This window comes from Arvicola amphibius, chromosome 9, assembly GCF_903992535.2.
Source record: "Arvicola amphibius chromosome 9, mArvAmp1.2, whole genome shotgun sequence".
NCBI lineage: Eukaryota > Metazoa > Chordata > Mammalia > Rodentia > Cricetidae > Arvicola > Arvicola amphibius.
In genome coordinates, this window is record NC_052055.2 from 59416750 (window position 1) to 59432324 (window position 15575).

At 48.8% G+C, this 15575-nt stretch overlaps 1 protein-coding gene and 1 long non-coding RNA gene across 4 annotated transcripts in view; one reads left to right on the plus strand and one right to left on the minus strand.

Moving 5' to 3' along the window:
• The window catches only part of Bin2 (bridging integrator 2), a 28252-nt gene extending 12935 nt beyond the window's left edge, over positions 1-15317 (plus strand). Inside the window, exons 4-12 of one of the 3 annotated variants that reach the window (XM_038343377.1) lie at positions 241-335; positions 797-892; positions 3759-3866; positions 4063-4148; positions 5746-5821; positions 6539-6621; positions 8202-8904; positions 14124-14198; positions 14954-15317. In XM_038343377.1, the coding sequence (XP_038199305.1) occupies positions 241-335; positions 797-892; positions 3759-3866; positions 4063-4148; positions 5746-5821; positions 6539-6621; positions 8202-8904; positions 14124-14198; positions 14954-14983 (1352 nt within the window). In that variant the 3' untranslated portion in view covers positions 14984-15317. Of the gene's footprint in view, positions 1-240; positions 336-796; positions 893-3758; positions 3867-4062; positions 4149-5745; positions 5822-6538; positions 6622-8201; positions 8905-14123 lie in introns of all 3 variants that reach the window. The other 2 variants (XM_038343375.1, XM_038343376.1) reach the window with 2 other exon arrangements.
• LOC119823394 lies at positions 120-13935 on the minus strand. Its single transcript, XR_005286946.1, has 3 exons — positions 13784-13935; positions 9590-9685; positions 120-415 (listed from the first exon to the last, which is right to left on the minus strand). It is a non-coding gene; the product is annotated as an uncharacterized LOC119823394 (long non-coding RNA).
• Positions 15318-15575: the final 258 nt, after the last annotated feature.

Genomic DNA, 15575 nt, shown 5'->3' on the forward strand with positions numbered 1-15575 from the left:
TCAGCCTGGGAGGACACGGGCTGGGCGGGCTGGGCGGGCTGATGGGTGGAACAGCCCGACCCAGGGTTCCCAGTGCTCAGCTGCCCTTGACCCCTGAAACTCTGAGGGCCCCCAGTGACTTCCTATTCCAGCCCCACCCAGCTTCTCTTACTGAGAACCCATCCTTGTGGCTTGTCACCGTGGGATTACATCATTGCTTTTTGAGACACTTGGTGGTAGGACTGAGTTCTCTCCTTTCAGTGATGCATGAAAGTTCAAAGCGAGTGTCAGAGACCCTGCAGGAGGTCTACAGCAGTGACTGGGACGGGCATGAGGAGCTGAAGGCCATCGTGGGGGTAAGGGCTGCTTGGGCGTGACTCTGCCTTGGGATGCATTCCCATCTCCCATCTCCCTCAGCTGAGCCTCTCTCTGTATCCTGGAAAACAGAAAAGGGCCAGTTCATTCTCTGTTACAGAGCCTCCACCTCTAAGCAACAGGATTACAGCTGGTTCTACCTTCTTTCCTCCCGTAAGGTCACAGAAACGTCCCCTCCTTGAGGATGGGCTGTTTATGAGAAACAGCCACATGCAGTTAACTGTTCAAGCACATGCACGCATGTCCTCTAAGCTTGGGGCCGGAGCCTTGCTCTTCACCCCCTGAATGCCGTTCCTTAGAGCCCATGTCTCTTCTTGAGAATCTGACATGCTATTCTAACTATGGTGCCACAGTAGAGTTCTCTGCAGAGAGAATGTGGGTGTTTCTCTGGTGGATGCTTGTAGACATAGGGTACTCACCACCCTCTGCCTGGATCCCACAGAACAATGATCTCCTTTGGGAAGACTATGAAGAGAAACTGGCCGACCAGGCTTTGAGGACCATGGAAAACTATGTGGCCCAGTTCAGCGAGGTGAAGGTAACTCAGTCTGCTGGGTTGGAGGCCATCCACACTAGCTAGATCATCAGCTAGTTTACATCAGCTAGTAAACATCTGGTTTACATTGTAAGCAGCACTTGAGCCCCTGGTTAGCTATGGAGCGGGGTAGATAAGAGGTCAGGCTGACAGAGGTGCAGTGAGGTTGTGTTTACACTTAGATGTCAGTGAATTACACTTTGGGCTCAATTGATGAGTGAACCAGATCCAACTAGGTCAAAGCGTCCATCTCTTTCTTACCTAAAGATTTGTTCTTACTATATTCAGTTATGTGTGTGCATGCGTGTTTGAGTGGGACATGTGTACATGGGTACATTACCCCTGGAGGTCAAAGGTGTTGGGTCCCCTGGAGCTGGAGTTACAGGTGGTTGTGAGCCACCTGACATGGGTGCTGGGAACTGAACTTGGGTCCTCTGGAAGAGCCCTCCTAACTGCTGAACCATCTCTCCAGCCCCAAAGCATCCACTTCTTTTATTTTCTTTAAACAGAATCTTGCTATGTAGTCCAGGCTAGCCTGAAACTTGCCACCCTCCTACCTCAGCCTTCTGAGTTCTGAGATTACAGGGGTGACTTCTGAGTTCTGAGATTACAGGGGTGTCACTGTGCCTGGACTTCCCTTTTAGATGGGAGAGACAGCTAATAAATCTAAAGATGTCCGTTGTATAGAAGAAACTTGGAGATGTCTTGATATATCTTCACATACTTGAAGTTCTGTCAGGTGAAAAGAACCTAGCCTGTTCCAAAGTGTTCTAGAAAGCCAAATTAGAATTTTTTTAAAAAACTTAATTATTTAAAAATATTTTTTGTTGCTGGGCACTGGTGGTGCACACCTTTAATGCCAGCACATGGGAGACAGAGGCAGGAGGATCTCTGTGAGGTCAAGACCAGCCTGGTCTACAAAGTGAGTTTCAGAACAGTCAGGACTATTACACAGAGAAACCCTGTCTTAAAAACAAACAAACAAAAAACCTCAACCAAACCAAAACTAAAAAAAAAATTAAAAATATTTTTTATTTTTATTTATATGTATGTGTATCTGTGTGTCATGTGTGTGGGTGCCCACAAAAGCCAGAAGAAGGTATTGGATCCCCTGGTGCTGCAATTGCAGGTGGCTGCTAGCCACCTGACATGGGTGCTGGGAGCCAAAATTGGGTCCTCTGTGAGACTCGCATTTGCTCTTAACTTCTAAGTCATCTCACCAGCTGCTCTAAAAAAAACCTATTTCATTATTCATGTATTTGCTGTGCGTGTTTGCGTGTTTGTGCATGTGTGTTCACCACAGTGTGTACAACAGCACCCAGTAAGTCAGAGGACAACTTGGGGAGACCGCTGTCTGGTCTGCCCACACTGTCCGTCTCGGGGACGGGACCCGCTCAGCTGTCAGAGGCTAGCACCTTCAGGCATCGAAGCATCTCGGGCCTCAGAAGGGGGCTGTGGTTTATTAATCATCTACTCTGCTGGCACTGTGCTGCCATGGGCTTCCAAATTGATGTCAATGATTACGCCTAGCTTTTAAGCTTCAGCTTTTCAGAACATGAGATAGAATGCACTCCAAGGTAGTTTTCTGTTGTGTGGCTAAGCAGAAGTTGAATTATATATCACTGGTGGTTTTTTTCTTTGCTTGGTTTGGTTTGTCGTTGTTGTGTGGGTTTTTTTGTGACAGGGTCTTACTGTGTAGCTGTCTTAGGGTTTCTCGCGCTGCAATGAAACACCATGACTAAAAGCTTGCTGGGGAGGGAAGAGTTTATTTGGCTTACACTTCCACATCACAGTTCATCATAGAAGGAAGTCAAGGCAGGAACCTGGAGGCAGTAGCTGATGCAGAGGCCATGGAGAAGTGCTGCTTACTGGCTTGCTCCTCGTGCCTTGCTCAGCCTGCTTTCTTATAGAACCCAGGACCACCAGCCCAGGGATGGCCCCACCCACAGTGGCCTGGGCCTTTCCCCTTAAATTACTAATTAAGAAAATGCCCAACAGCCAGATCTAATGGGAGCATTTTTTTAATTGAGGTTTTTCATTTCAGATGACTACAGCTTATATCAAATTGACCTAAAAGTAGCCAACAGAGTAGCCCAGGCTGGTCCTGAACTCACAGAGATCTCCTTGCTCCTGCCTCCTAAGTGCTAGAATTAAAGTCATGCACCACCACACCTAGCCCTCTCCTTTTTTAAAGATCCATTTACTTATTTTAGTGTGTGTGCCTGAGCATGCACACCACATGGACGCAGGTGCCTGCACACTGTAAAAGGGAGTCAGATTATCCTAGAACCAGAGTTAGAGGTTGCTGTCAGTCATCTGGTGGGCAGAACTGAACCCAGGCCCTCTGCATTGCTACAGACCATTGAGCTGTTTCCATCCTGGACAGCGCAGAGGCATCTCCTACAACCCCATGTTGAAGCAGGAGTGCGAGCTATGGAAGAAGATCACATTGACAGAGGAGCTGGGCGGGGCGTGGTCTGCTCCCAGCACAGCTTGTGGTTTTGATGACCGCACAGACTCCCTAAGAGTGCTTCGTGCTCTGCGTCTGGCCATAGAGTGATATTGTGTAGGGTTAATGAGGCTGCCAAGGTTCAAAAAGAGATGTCCCCCACCCTAGGCCACGAGGCTAGTAAGTGGCACATAAGGGGCTAAAACCCAAAATCCTGATTTTCAGTTTAGTGGGATGCTCAAGGGCCTTGCTCCTGGAAGCTGAACCAGTTTATAACGGGTTTGTAGGAAATTTTAAATCTTAATACAGGTTGCACAATTCAGTGGTAAAATCCAAGAATCTTGTTTCTTTGTTTGGTATTCTATTACACATCCTGGAAAGTGAGTCGCGTCTATACCCTTTCTCATCACCCTTGACTAGGAGAGAATTGCCAAGCGGGGCCGGAAACTGGTCGACTATGATAGTGCCCGACACCACCTGGAGGCCGTGCAGAACGCCAAGAAGAAAGATGAGGCTAAGACTGCCAAGGTAAAACCCAGCAAACCCTGCCCCACCCCCAGAGGTGGGGGTCAAGACGAGGGCAGGCCTGAGGGAGTCCTGTGTCCTGAAGGACATCTGTTGGGCAGTCAGAGTCCTGAGGCAGAGGAGGACTCGGGTCTGGGCAGGGAGAGGAGAGGTGGTGAGGGTGACGGAGGCAGCCTCTACCTCTCGTTCCGTCACGCAGGCAGAAGAAGAGTTCAGCAAAGCCCAGGGCGTGTTTGAAGATCTGAACCAGGAGCTGCTGGAGGAGCTGCCTGTTCTCTACAACAGGTAATGACTGACATCCAGCATGGGCCAGCTGCTCAGGCCAGTGGGGTACAAAGCCACCAGCGTCCACATGTGGCGCCTCTTGGAAAGAGCCCTGTAGCCTCAACACTGCCACTAATTTGCTGTGTGATTAGGCAAGCGTCCTTATCTCCCTAGGCTTGTGACACCGCCAGCCATCCTTGCCCCACCAGCTTTTCTGGGTTGGAGGACAGGTGCGTTAGGGAGGAGAGCTCTTGTCTGGTAAAGGCTTTGTCATCCGCATTTCATCGCACACGTGTGCTTTGAAACCGTCACGGTTCACAGGCGTCCACACTAACGAATATGCCAAGGCTTCGTGGTCGACAGAAGTGTTCTAGATTCAAAGCTTCCACAGTGGAAGAGAAACAGGGACTGAAACTCATTTGCATGTTATTTTCATTGCACCACGTTCGCTCTCCTAAGATTACAGCAGATTGCAGCTGGAGCATTGTGCTGCTTAGTTTGTCTGTAGCCTTTCGTAAGTCAGAGTCTAGCGGTGTAGCCCAGGATGCCACCATGCTAAGATGTTAGGATACCGTTCTTTTTATTGACTGCATTTATGTGACTCCGATTTTTGTTTGTTTGTTTTGTTTTGTTTTGTTTTGGAGACAAGGTTTTTCTATATAACAGCTCTCACTGTCCTAGAACTCACTTTGTAGACCAGCCTGGCCTCTGCCTCCTGAGTGCTGGGATTAAAGATGTGTGCCATCATGCCCCATGTGACTCCAAATTTAAACAGAGTAGAAACACATAGCTTCTTTCTAAGTTTCACGGGGAACCCACCAGGGAGGACCGCTCAGACAGTTTAGCCAGTTGAAAGCCTTCATTCCAGCTGGCTGGGGCCACACCCAGGTATTTGGGGACCAAGGGGTAGCCCTGAGTGTGTCCAGAATATGGGGTTTTTAAAGGCAGAAACCATGTTCTGGTATCTTGTTCAGCAGGGGCTGGGATGGGGGTTTGCAGAAGCAAGTAATTAACAAAAGCAGTTAGCTAGAGGGGGTTTCCATACAAACAGGCTAATGAACAGTTAGCTAGGCCTCAGGTCAGGATTCTCCATCCAGGAGAGCAATACTCCTTAAACCTGGAGTGGCTGCAGTAGGAATACAAGATGGAGGAGCCTCTGCATGTTCTTTCCTTGTCACAGATAAAAACTTTTGTTTATAGGGGAAATCTGCTAAAGTACACACACATAGAATCCATGTATTGCTGAAGGAAAAAAAAAGCTCCTTATTATAATAATTATAATTACATCGCCTTATATTCTTATAGTTGTTTAAAACTTCTGCAAAGCAGTTTCTACATTAACACCCCAGAAGCCCAAAACAGATAACTTTTTTCTTTCTTAAACAGAGCCTCACTCTGTAGACCAGGCTGGCCTTGAACTCAGAGTGCTGGCACGTGTCACCACACCCAACCGGGCTAATAGTGTCTCCCCTCCCCTTTCAGCACACCTGGCCCGGCTGCCATGAGTCAGATTCCAGACCCTCTCCATCCAGGAGGCCAGGTGCCCTTCTCTGGAGAGCCTGGTTGGTGGCTAGCTGGGTCCTGCTGCCCTTACCCACGCCTGTTTGTTTCCCTGCAGCCGTATCAGCTGTTATGTGACCGTCTTCCAAAACATTTCCAACCTGAGAGATGTGTTCTACAGAGAGATGAGCAAGGTGAGCGACTCCTCAGTGGGGCTCTCTAGGGATTTCATGGTGGGCCTTGTTTACACTGTATCTTTAGGCACAGTTGGGAGCGCAGTTTGGCTTTTATCGCCTAATGAAATGATTGTGTTGAGTGCTAGTGAAACAGACACCTGTGCACACTATCAGAGCATCTTCATCTCCATTACCTGACTGCACGCAAGCTCCAGCGTGAGTAAGGAGGTGAGGGTATGCGAGGGACTTGACGTGACCAGAGCTGCTGCTGGGCAGCGGGGAGAGCGGTTGAGCACAGGTCATTGTTTCAGATGGCTGCTCTGGAGTAGGACATGACCTCGCGAGGTCTCTTCTGCTGTGAGATGACAGCATTCTGTACTGTTTCCATGTTGTATTCACAGGTAGCACAGACTCCTTCCCACAGTTTCCTGCTAACTTAGGATTTGCTTAGTTAATGTTAACCTGAGCTTTCATTCCCTGGGTCACCCGAAACAAGTGACAGCCTCAAGCCAAACCCCACCTTGAGAAAGACCCGACTTGAGAAAGCTGCCTTTGCTGCCCTCGGGGCACGATGGACCAAGGGGGAAGGGCATAGGGTGGGGCCCGACTGTGGCAGTGCTGGAGAGGTGAGGGTTGCGGTACAAGGACCAGGAGGTCTGGGTTGGGAGAGCTGACTGGGGAGGGAATGGCCGCGGGCTCGCGTTTGTCTAGCTTTTCTGCTTTCTTCCTGACTAGCTGAACCACAGTCTCTATGAAGTGATGAGCAAACTGGAGAAGCAACATTCCAACAAAGTCTTTGTGGTGAAGGGGCTGTCGAGGTGAGCCCATGAGACTGCTTGTCTTGTGTCCTGTGTGGTCACACTCAGCAGCTTCATCCCACACGCCAGCCCTGCCTTTTTACTCCAGGTCTTTGCTGTTTACTCTGTGCCCCCATGGACATTAGTTTTCTTTTCATCAAACATTTCCAGTATAGCTAGAGATGAAGAATAATAAACCATCATAACCTACACCAAACTTAGGTGGCCAGCTGTTGTAACCAGACACAGTGGCACCCTCCTGGTTTTGGGAGCGTAAGCCAATATAGTCATAAATTTGAGACCATCCTGGCCACATAGTGGTGTAGAGAGTTTCAGGCCAGCCTATGCTACCTTGTCCTGGAGAGTGCGGGTGGAAAGAGAAGGACTGCTTGCTGTGAACATAGCTGATGTGTCCTGTCCCCCCCACCCCCCGTCCTCTCCTCACCTACTCTGTTCCCACCTTTGCCAAGGTGAGCATGCGCTCTCAACCGCTGGCTGTCTTTGCAGCTCCAGATGGCTAGCTCTCCTGAGCGGCCTTTGGTGCTGCCGGAGAGCTCAGGGTTCCTGCTCTGTGACACCCCTGTCGATTCTTTTCCTGCTTTCCAACTGTTTAACCTTCTCTGAAGAAGTGATCTATCTAAGGCGTTTGTTGTTATTCTGGATTCCAATCTGTACCTACACGCATGTAGAAATCTGTCCGTCTGCGTTGGCTCTTCTGTCACTTTTCTGTTGTGTTTTTGTCCTTGGGGAGTTCTTCATCCTGGTCAGTGTCCCTCGGAATATGACTGCTCCCGCCCGCTCCTTCTGTGAGAAGGTTTGCTGATGGGTGTTGTGGGTCTAGCAGCACAGGAGGCCCGGCCACCCTGATGTGTTTTACAGCATGGAGGTGACACAGAAAGCTGTCTCCACAGGCCGTGCTGACAGATAAGGAACAGAGGGAACTGAGCAAAGACACATAACGGCCTGTGTGATGATCCTGGCAGAAGGCTGCAAGGTGGCAGTGAGACTGGCCTTGTGACCTGAGCGGGAATGGGGCTTAGGGAGGACTATAGACGGCAAGAAGAGTTACTAATAGTTACTAATGGGTCAATGTAGACCTTTGTAGACATAGTTTCTTTTGTTACAAGAACTCCATTTTCTTTTCTCCGGCACTGAAAGCCGGAGCTCTCTTTCCACTCTCCCCAGATTTACAGTCAGCTCCATTGATGTCCCAGGATGCCAAACAATAACAACAGCTCTTCTCTTGTCTGAGCCTCTAAACTTACGTCTGCTAGAAAAGGCGTAGGCTACACCAGCACCCCTTTCAGGATGAGAAGCAAGTGTCTCTCCTCCTCCGGCCCTCTTGCCCAGGACACAGCAGGGTCGGGGCAGGTCAGACCATGGGTTTTCAGGGTCTCTTGAGCCACTCTCTGTTTCTTTTCATTCTGCTATGAAGCTGCAATTGTGGTGGAGATGAAATGTACCTCTTACTTCATTCTCGGTGCGCTTCGCTGACAGTTGTGCCTACTTTCTCACACCGCCTCAAGCGGTGATAATCCCTGTGGTCATCTGGGTGACAGCGTCCTGTGACCTGCTGAACCCCACTGTCCTTCTTTCCACAGCAGCAGCAGACGCTCCTTAGTCATCTCTCCCCCCGTTAGAACTTCTACAGCCTCCAGCCCTGTGACCTCCCCTACCAGCCCCTCGGCTCTCTCTGTGACCAGTGGGAGCGAGTCCGTCTCAGCCACTGGAGAGGCGCTGGCCTCTAAGGCCGCAGATGAAGAAGAGAGCTGTGGGAGCAAGGAGTCCTTAAAGGATGAGGAAGTGGAGGAAGGCCAGTCTGAAGCAAGGTCTTCTGAGGGGGAAGAGCCTCTACCAGCCTGCAACGGGCCCACCCAGGCCCCACCCTCTCCTGCATCCCAGGAGGAAGCCGCCCTGTGCTCCCCAGCTCCATCCCTGGGCAGTGGTCAGACACTGACAGAGCAGCCTTCCCCACAAGAGGTTGTTCTTCGCACCCGAACCGCGAGTGAAGGAGCCGAGCAGAGCAGGAAAGGAGCCTCTATCCAGAGGATGTCGGCACCCCCTAGTCGGCCTCCACCACCCAAAGCCCCTCCAAGCCCCAGGCTTGCCTCAGGCAGTGGGCCCCACAGCCCTCCAGCCTCTGGAGAGGGTTCACCCCGCAGCCCCAGGGTCTCCTTAGAAGTCTCTTCCAATCCAGAAGCACCTGAGAAGCCGCTGAGAACCCCTGAGGCCTTAGAAAAGGAAAACACTGGCAGCCCCAGCCCAGAAGAGCCATGTGCCTCCTCCACCGAGAGCACCGTCCAGGCAAGTGAGGCTCTGGTTGGGTCTTTTTCTATGTTAATTGGTTTGGCTTTCTAAATGTTTGGGTTTTTTGTTTTGTTTTGGTTTGGTTTGGTTGTTTTTTTTTGTTTTTTTTTTTTGACAAGGTCTCTCTGTGTAGTTCTAGTGTCCTGGCGTAGTATCTGTAGACTAGGCTGGCCTCAAACAGAGATCTGCCTGCCTCTGCCTCCTGAGTGCTGGGATTAAACGCTTGCATCCCTGAGCCCAGCTTTAATAAAAAAATATTTTAATATTGGCTTAAGCATGAAGTTTAAGAAAGAGGAACACTCAGACAGACAGTTGTGAGCTTCCCTGAGAGCTGCTTTTTGTTTGGTTTATGTTTTGTTCTATATAATTTTTTATATTATTTGCGTTGGTGTTTTGCCTGCCTGTATGTCTGTGTAAGGGTGTCAGATCTTGGAATCACAGAAACTGTAAGCTGCCATGTGGTTGCTGGGAATTGAACCCTGGTCCTCTGGAAGAGCAGTCAGTGTTCTTAACCGCTGAGCCATCTCTCCAGACCAGTGTTTCATTGTTTTAAGACAGAGACTCACTACATAGCCCGAGTGGCCTAGAACACTAGGGCCCACTGTGTAGAAAGGCAGGCTTCAAATGCCCAGTGTCCCTGCCTTTCCTCCCGAGCACTACTGTTCAGTGTGCACCACCGTACCTGGCTCCTGTTGTGTCTTTGTTCCTTCACCAAAGTCAGAATGCTCCACAGACAAGACAAGTCGGTATTCAGGGTCTCCACATTCTTCTAAACGGGCTGGGAATACAGGTCAGTCTGTTAGAGCATTTGAGTTCCTGTCTGGTGTGCACAGGCGCTGGATGGATTCCCCAGTCGAAACAAACAACAAAAACCACCCAACAACACCCTTGGGAACTTTTTCCTAAAACTTGAAATTGTTTTGAAGTTTTTTGCTTTGTTTTATTTGAGACAAGGTCTTACTTGCTCTAGAACTTACTACATAGACCAGGCTAACCTCAACTCATAGGAAATTTACCTGCATCTCCTCCTGAATCCTGGGGTTACAAGTGCACATCACCATGCCCAGTTCTCTTGCCTCACCTTTTCATTTTAATTGTGCATGTGGGTATGTGTTAGCACACGTGTCATGGCTTGGATGTGTGTGCATGTGGATGTGTGTTAGCACACGTGTCATGGCTTGGATGTGTGTGCATGTGGATGTGTGTTAGCACACATGTGTCATGGCTTGGATGTGTGTGTATGCGGGTGTGTGTTGGTGCACATGTGTCATACTTGGATGTGTGTGTATGTGGGTGTGTTGGTGCACATGTGTCATGCTTGCATGTGTGTGCAAGTGGATGTGTGTTGGCAACATGTCATGACTTGGATGAGTGTACATGTGGATGTGTGTTGGCACACGTGTCATGCTTGGATGTGTGTGCATGTGGATGTGTGTTGGCAACATGTCATGACTTGGATGAGTGTACATGTGGATGTGTGTTGGCACACATATGTCATGCTTGGAGGTGGAGCTCAGAGGCCACTCCCAGAAACCAGTTCTCTCCTTCTCCTATGTGACTTCCGGGGATTGAACCCAGGTCATCATGTTTGGCAGCAGGTGCCTCTACTTCCTAAGTTATTTTGCACCCTCTCCCCAGACACTGGGACTCACATAGCTTGGCCTCAGACTGCTATATAGCTCAGAGTGACTTTGAGCTCTTGGTCTTCCTGCCTGATTGTGCCAGCGCTGGGATTAAAAGATGTGCCACCATCCCCATATTTCCAACAGGGGCATGAGACAGTCTATACTTTATGATTCTTGGGGTGGTAAATAAGCCAAAGAAAAGGGCAACAGATTTTCAGGATGTATCTTTGATGACGAGGACCTAAAGGCGGGAATTTATAGAACTTGTAAAGAAAAGGTATGGCCTTTTGATTCTTTGAAACAGTTTCACTATGTAGCTCTGATTTGCCTGAAACTCAGGCTGGCCTTGACTGTGTGGCAGTCTTCCTGCCTCTGCCTCCCAGTTCTGTGACTGCAGCCATGCTACTACCCAGCTACTACCCAGAGGGATGGCATCTGAAAGGGAGGGACAGTCTAGAAAAGGTGAGGTGCTGACTCACCGCACAGCAAAGTTCTATTAGGGTCATGGAAATGAAGTTATGTTCTGTTAAAGCTATGGGGTTTATTTATTTTATGTGTGTGTGTGTGTGTGTATGCGCGCGCGTGTGCATACATATATATATATATATATATATATATATATATATATATATATATATGAATGAGAGAGTGTGTGTGTGTTTTGCCTGTATATTAGTCTGTGCTCTTCTTGTGTGTGTGCCAGGGAGGGCGTTGTATCCCCTGGAACTGTAGTAACAGATGGTTGGGAGCTACCATGTAGGTGCTGAGAGTCAGACCCAGGTCCTCTGGAAGAGCAGCCAGTGCTCTTAACCACTGAGCTGTCTATCCAGGCCTCTATTCAAATCATAGGGAAAGCTTATCATAACGAGAGAACTGGGCTGGCAGGACGGACGAGCAGCTGAAAGTGCTTGCTGTGGAGCTGGACTTTAATCCCTGGGCCCCACTGTGGAGCGAGAGAACTGACTTCCTAAAGTCAGCCGACATGACACTGTGTGCTACACACAAACACACACACACACAAACACACACACACACACGTAAAATATTGAAAAGTGGGATGGAGCTGGGCATGCTGGCACATGCCTGGATCCCATAAAGGGATGGGAAAGCCTAGCAGAGTGATGCTGAATTCAAGACCAGATTGCCACACATAACAAGATCCCGCCTCAGAAAGTTCAATTAGGCAAGCAGTAAGGATGAGGGAAAAAATAAGAAACAATGTTGGGGAAAGGGCGGTGTACAAAGGCTGACAGGAAAACAGACTAGGACGGGCTGCTTGGACGATAATGGACTGGCCAGGTGGTAGTGCACACCTTTATTCCCAGCACTCAGGAGACAGAGGGAAGTGGATCTTGGTGAGATCATGGCCAGTCTGTTCTACACAGAGAAACCCTCTCTTGAAAATCATAAAAGGAGGAGGAGGAGGAGGAATATGATGGCCTATGGTAGGCAGTCTATAGTCAGGTGTGTTGTAGAGAGGGTCACATGAGAAATGAACAGCACTAGGATTCACTCACCAGCCTCAGTCACCAAGCCCATACCATGTTCCAGGCACTTCTCTGGAAACTGGGTTAAGACCGTGAACAGTGGTTTGTTACCTAGCGCTCTGTTAACCAGGCTTGGTGGCACAAGCTTATCATCCCAGCACTACTGAGGGAGGCAGTAGGACTCGAAGTTTAAGGTCATCCTCAGCTATGTGGTGCATTTGGAACCACTCTAGGCGACATGAGACCCTGTCTAAACAAATCGGGCTGGAGAAACATCTCAGCAATTAAAAGCTCTTGCTGTATAATCATGAGGACTGGAGTTCAAATCCCTCATCTACATAACAGGCTGGGCACAGATGTGACCCGTGACCCAGCTCCAGGGTAGGAGAAGTAAGGCATGATGGGAAAATCCCTGGGGCTTCCAGCCAAACCTTAAAGGGTGAGACTTGGGTCTACAGAGAGGCTTTCTGAAGGACAGTGAGTGGATCGGGAAGGGCTCTGAAACCCTCTCCTGGCTTAACACACAAGCGCGCGCACACATGTTTTTAAGTGGCAAAGAAAGAACAGAAAGAAACTAGTAAAAATTAGTGGTGATAGAAGATAAGAAGAAATGTTACGAGGGGAAGGATGTAGGAAATGGGGCTGAAATTGCAATTTTAAAGAGTGGGTCAGAGAAGGTGACCAGGGAGGGTTTGTAGTGTGTGTTACTCGGGTGATGGAATCAGACTCAGAACTCAGGCATGTTAGGCAAGTACTGCCGAGTGACCCGGCCCTCAAAGAGAGCATGTTTTATGTTAAAGGGCTAAGGTCTTCGTGACATAATTCTTTGACAGTGCTGTCTATGGCTTGGGTTCCTAACTTTCCCCTAAAGAAGGCTCCATGGCAAAGTGCTCGTCGTACAAGCCTGAGGGCCTGAGTTTGGATCTCAGCACCATGTGAAACTGGACCTGGTGACATATGGGAACTGAAGACAGGAAAAGCCCTGATGCTTGATGGCTATCCAAGCTAGCCAAATTAGTGAGTTTCAAGTTCAGAGACCCTGTCTCAAGGAATATGGCAAGGGGGCAGCAAGACTGCTTTAGCAAGTAAAGATGCCTACCACTGAGGCCAGTGACCTATTAGGTACCTAGGGTCACGTGGAGGAAGGAGAGAAGCCAGTCCCAGTCCTCTGATCTCCACATACCATGACATATATACACACATAAATGTAATTTTAAAAAAATAAGAAAAAGGTAGAGAGTGATAAAAGGAGATACCCAGCATCAACTCTGGCCTCCACATGCACACACATACATGTAACTGGAGGTGTCTCTCCTGCCCGCCAGTTCCGGAATAACCAATCTGAGGCCTATTATTAATTGCAAAATGTTTGGCCTATTAGCTCAGGCTTATTATTAATTAGCTTTTACAACTTAAATTAATCCATTTCTATTATTTTATATTTTACCACAAGGCTCATGGGTAGTCAGCTCACATCTTGCTTTCCCAGGAGCTGCTGGTGTCTCTCTGACTCCACCTTCTTTTTCCCTGTATCTTTGCTTGGATTTCCTGCCTGCCTCTATTCTGCTATTTGGCCTGGCTATTGGTCAAATCAGTTTCTTTATTAACAAATGGTAATAAAATATATTCACAGCATACAGAAGGACATTCCACATCACATACACATGTGTGCTTATGCATGCGCACACACACACACACAGACACACAAAAGAAACTGTTAAGCCACCTGCCTTTCCTGATCATTTATGGCTTAGGATCACTTACAAGTGAGGGCTGCAGTGTGGTCCTGAAGACAGTCTCAAAGTGACCAGTAGCCGTTGGAAGACTCTTTCATATGCAGGAGCCAGTCACAAGGTATGTCCATCGTGGGAACAAAATCCAGAACCAAAGACCTGACTTTCTAGCCAGCAAGTCATGATACCCTTCAGATCTGTAAAAAGGCACAGAAGAAAGCCTGCCCTGATGCTCCCAGCTCAGGGAAATGTTGTCAGACCTTTGCCCTTCGGGTCGTCTGTGACCCTCGGGAAGCATAAGACACAGAAGAACTTCCATGGGACACTGGGGAGCTGAGCGTCTCTCGCTGACAGAACTGTTTCTCTCGTAGAACCAAGGCCCTGAGCTTCACCTCTGTTCGGATCCAGGAGAAAACACCATCACAGCACCTGAGCTTCAGAAAGAGGTAAGGAGGTCAGGAGATGCCACTCAGGCAGCGGAGCGCTTGTCCAGCAAGCAGGAAGCCCTGGGTTCACTCCTTGGTGTCACATAAACTGAGCACGGTGGCACACACCTATATGCTTGGTCCTTGGGAGGTGGAGGCAAAAGGGTCAGAAGTTGAAGGCCACCCTTGGCCAGCTCTATAGCTAGTGTGAGTGCTGGAATCACAGGCAGCCCACAGTACCTGCCCAGAGTCCATGCGGGGTCTCCCCAGCCTGCCTGATATTGCTTTAAAAAGTGACATTATACAGGATGTACAAAAACATACTTACACGTACTCACAGACATTATACAGGATACACAAAAACATACACATACTCACAGACATTATACAAGATGCACAGAAACATACTTACACATACTCACAGACACAGTGCAGCACAGCAACTCGGAATGCGAGCCATAATGGTGCCATGAAATGGATCCATGAATTATTTAGCTCCCAAGAAACACCCAAGCAGTTCTCCAAGTAAATGGTACCCATTCCTTAGAACAGCTGCTGCCAACGTGGTGGGCAGGTTCCTCTGTTCATCTGACCACAGAGGCAGTGACCTGTGCACGGAGCCTGCAGCTCCTCCCTGAAGAATCCCAGCAGTCAGCACCATGGTGCCACCCTCTGCAGAGGCCACCAGCACTGCATGGAATATAATTCAAGAAAAAGTAGAGTTTTTACCCCTCCTGAGTAGGCCAGCATCTGATGCAACCATGTTTACCTCCCAGGTGTTTCCAAGTGAAAACGCAGAACTCTGAAGAGAAACTCCATCTGCCCACAGAAATGTCTTGCACAGGGTCAAGGTCACAAGCCACTCCATGTTGTCAGGTAGTGAGATACTCAGTCTCGGAGACCTGTCATTGTTGGAGTCTGAGGAGCAGCCCTGGGGAGAGGGGACCACACTCAGGGAACATTTTACTCAAGATGTGAGCATTAATAGAAGCAGGGCTGTAATAATGCTAACACAAAAGCATCTATTGGCATGTCCACACATTCTCAAAGGAGGACATATGTCCAACTATCTATTCACTTGGAAAAGATGTAAAGCTGAAAGATTTTCACATTACTAAATAAAGTGTGACTTTAACTAAAGTGTGGAGTCTTTGCCCTGAGCACTGTTTTCTGTTGTAGGAGGCTGCTCATTCATTCCCACTGCCCAGACCCCCTAAATAATCACATGTAAACTGTTAATTAAATTGCTGCTTGGCCTATTAGCTCTACCTCCTTTTTTGGAGCCTGGAACTAGCTCTTGTAGACCAGGCTGGCCTCAAACTTACAGAGATCCTCCTGCCTCTGCCTCCCCAGTGCTGGGATTAAAGTCACGCACCACCACCGCCCAGCTCTTAGCTC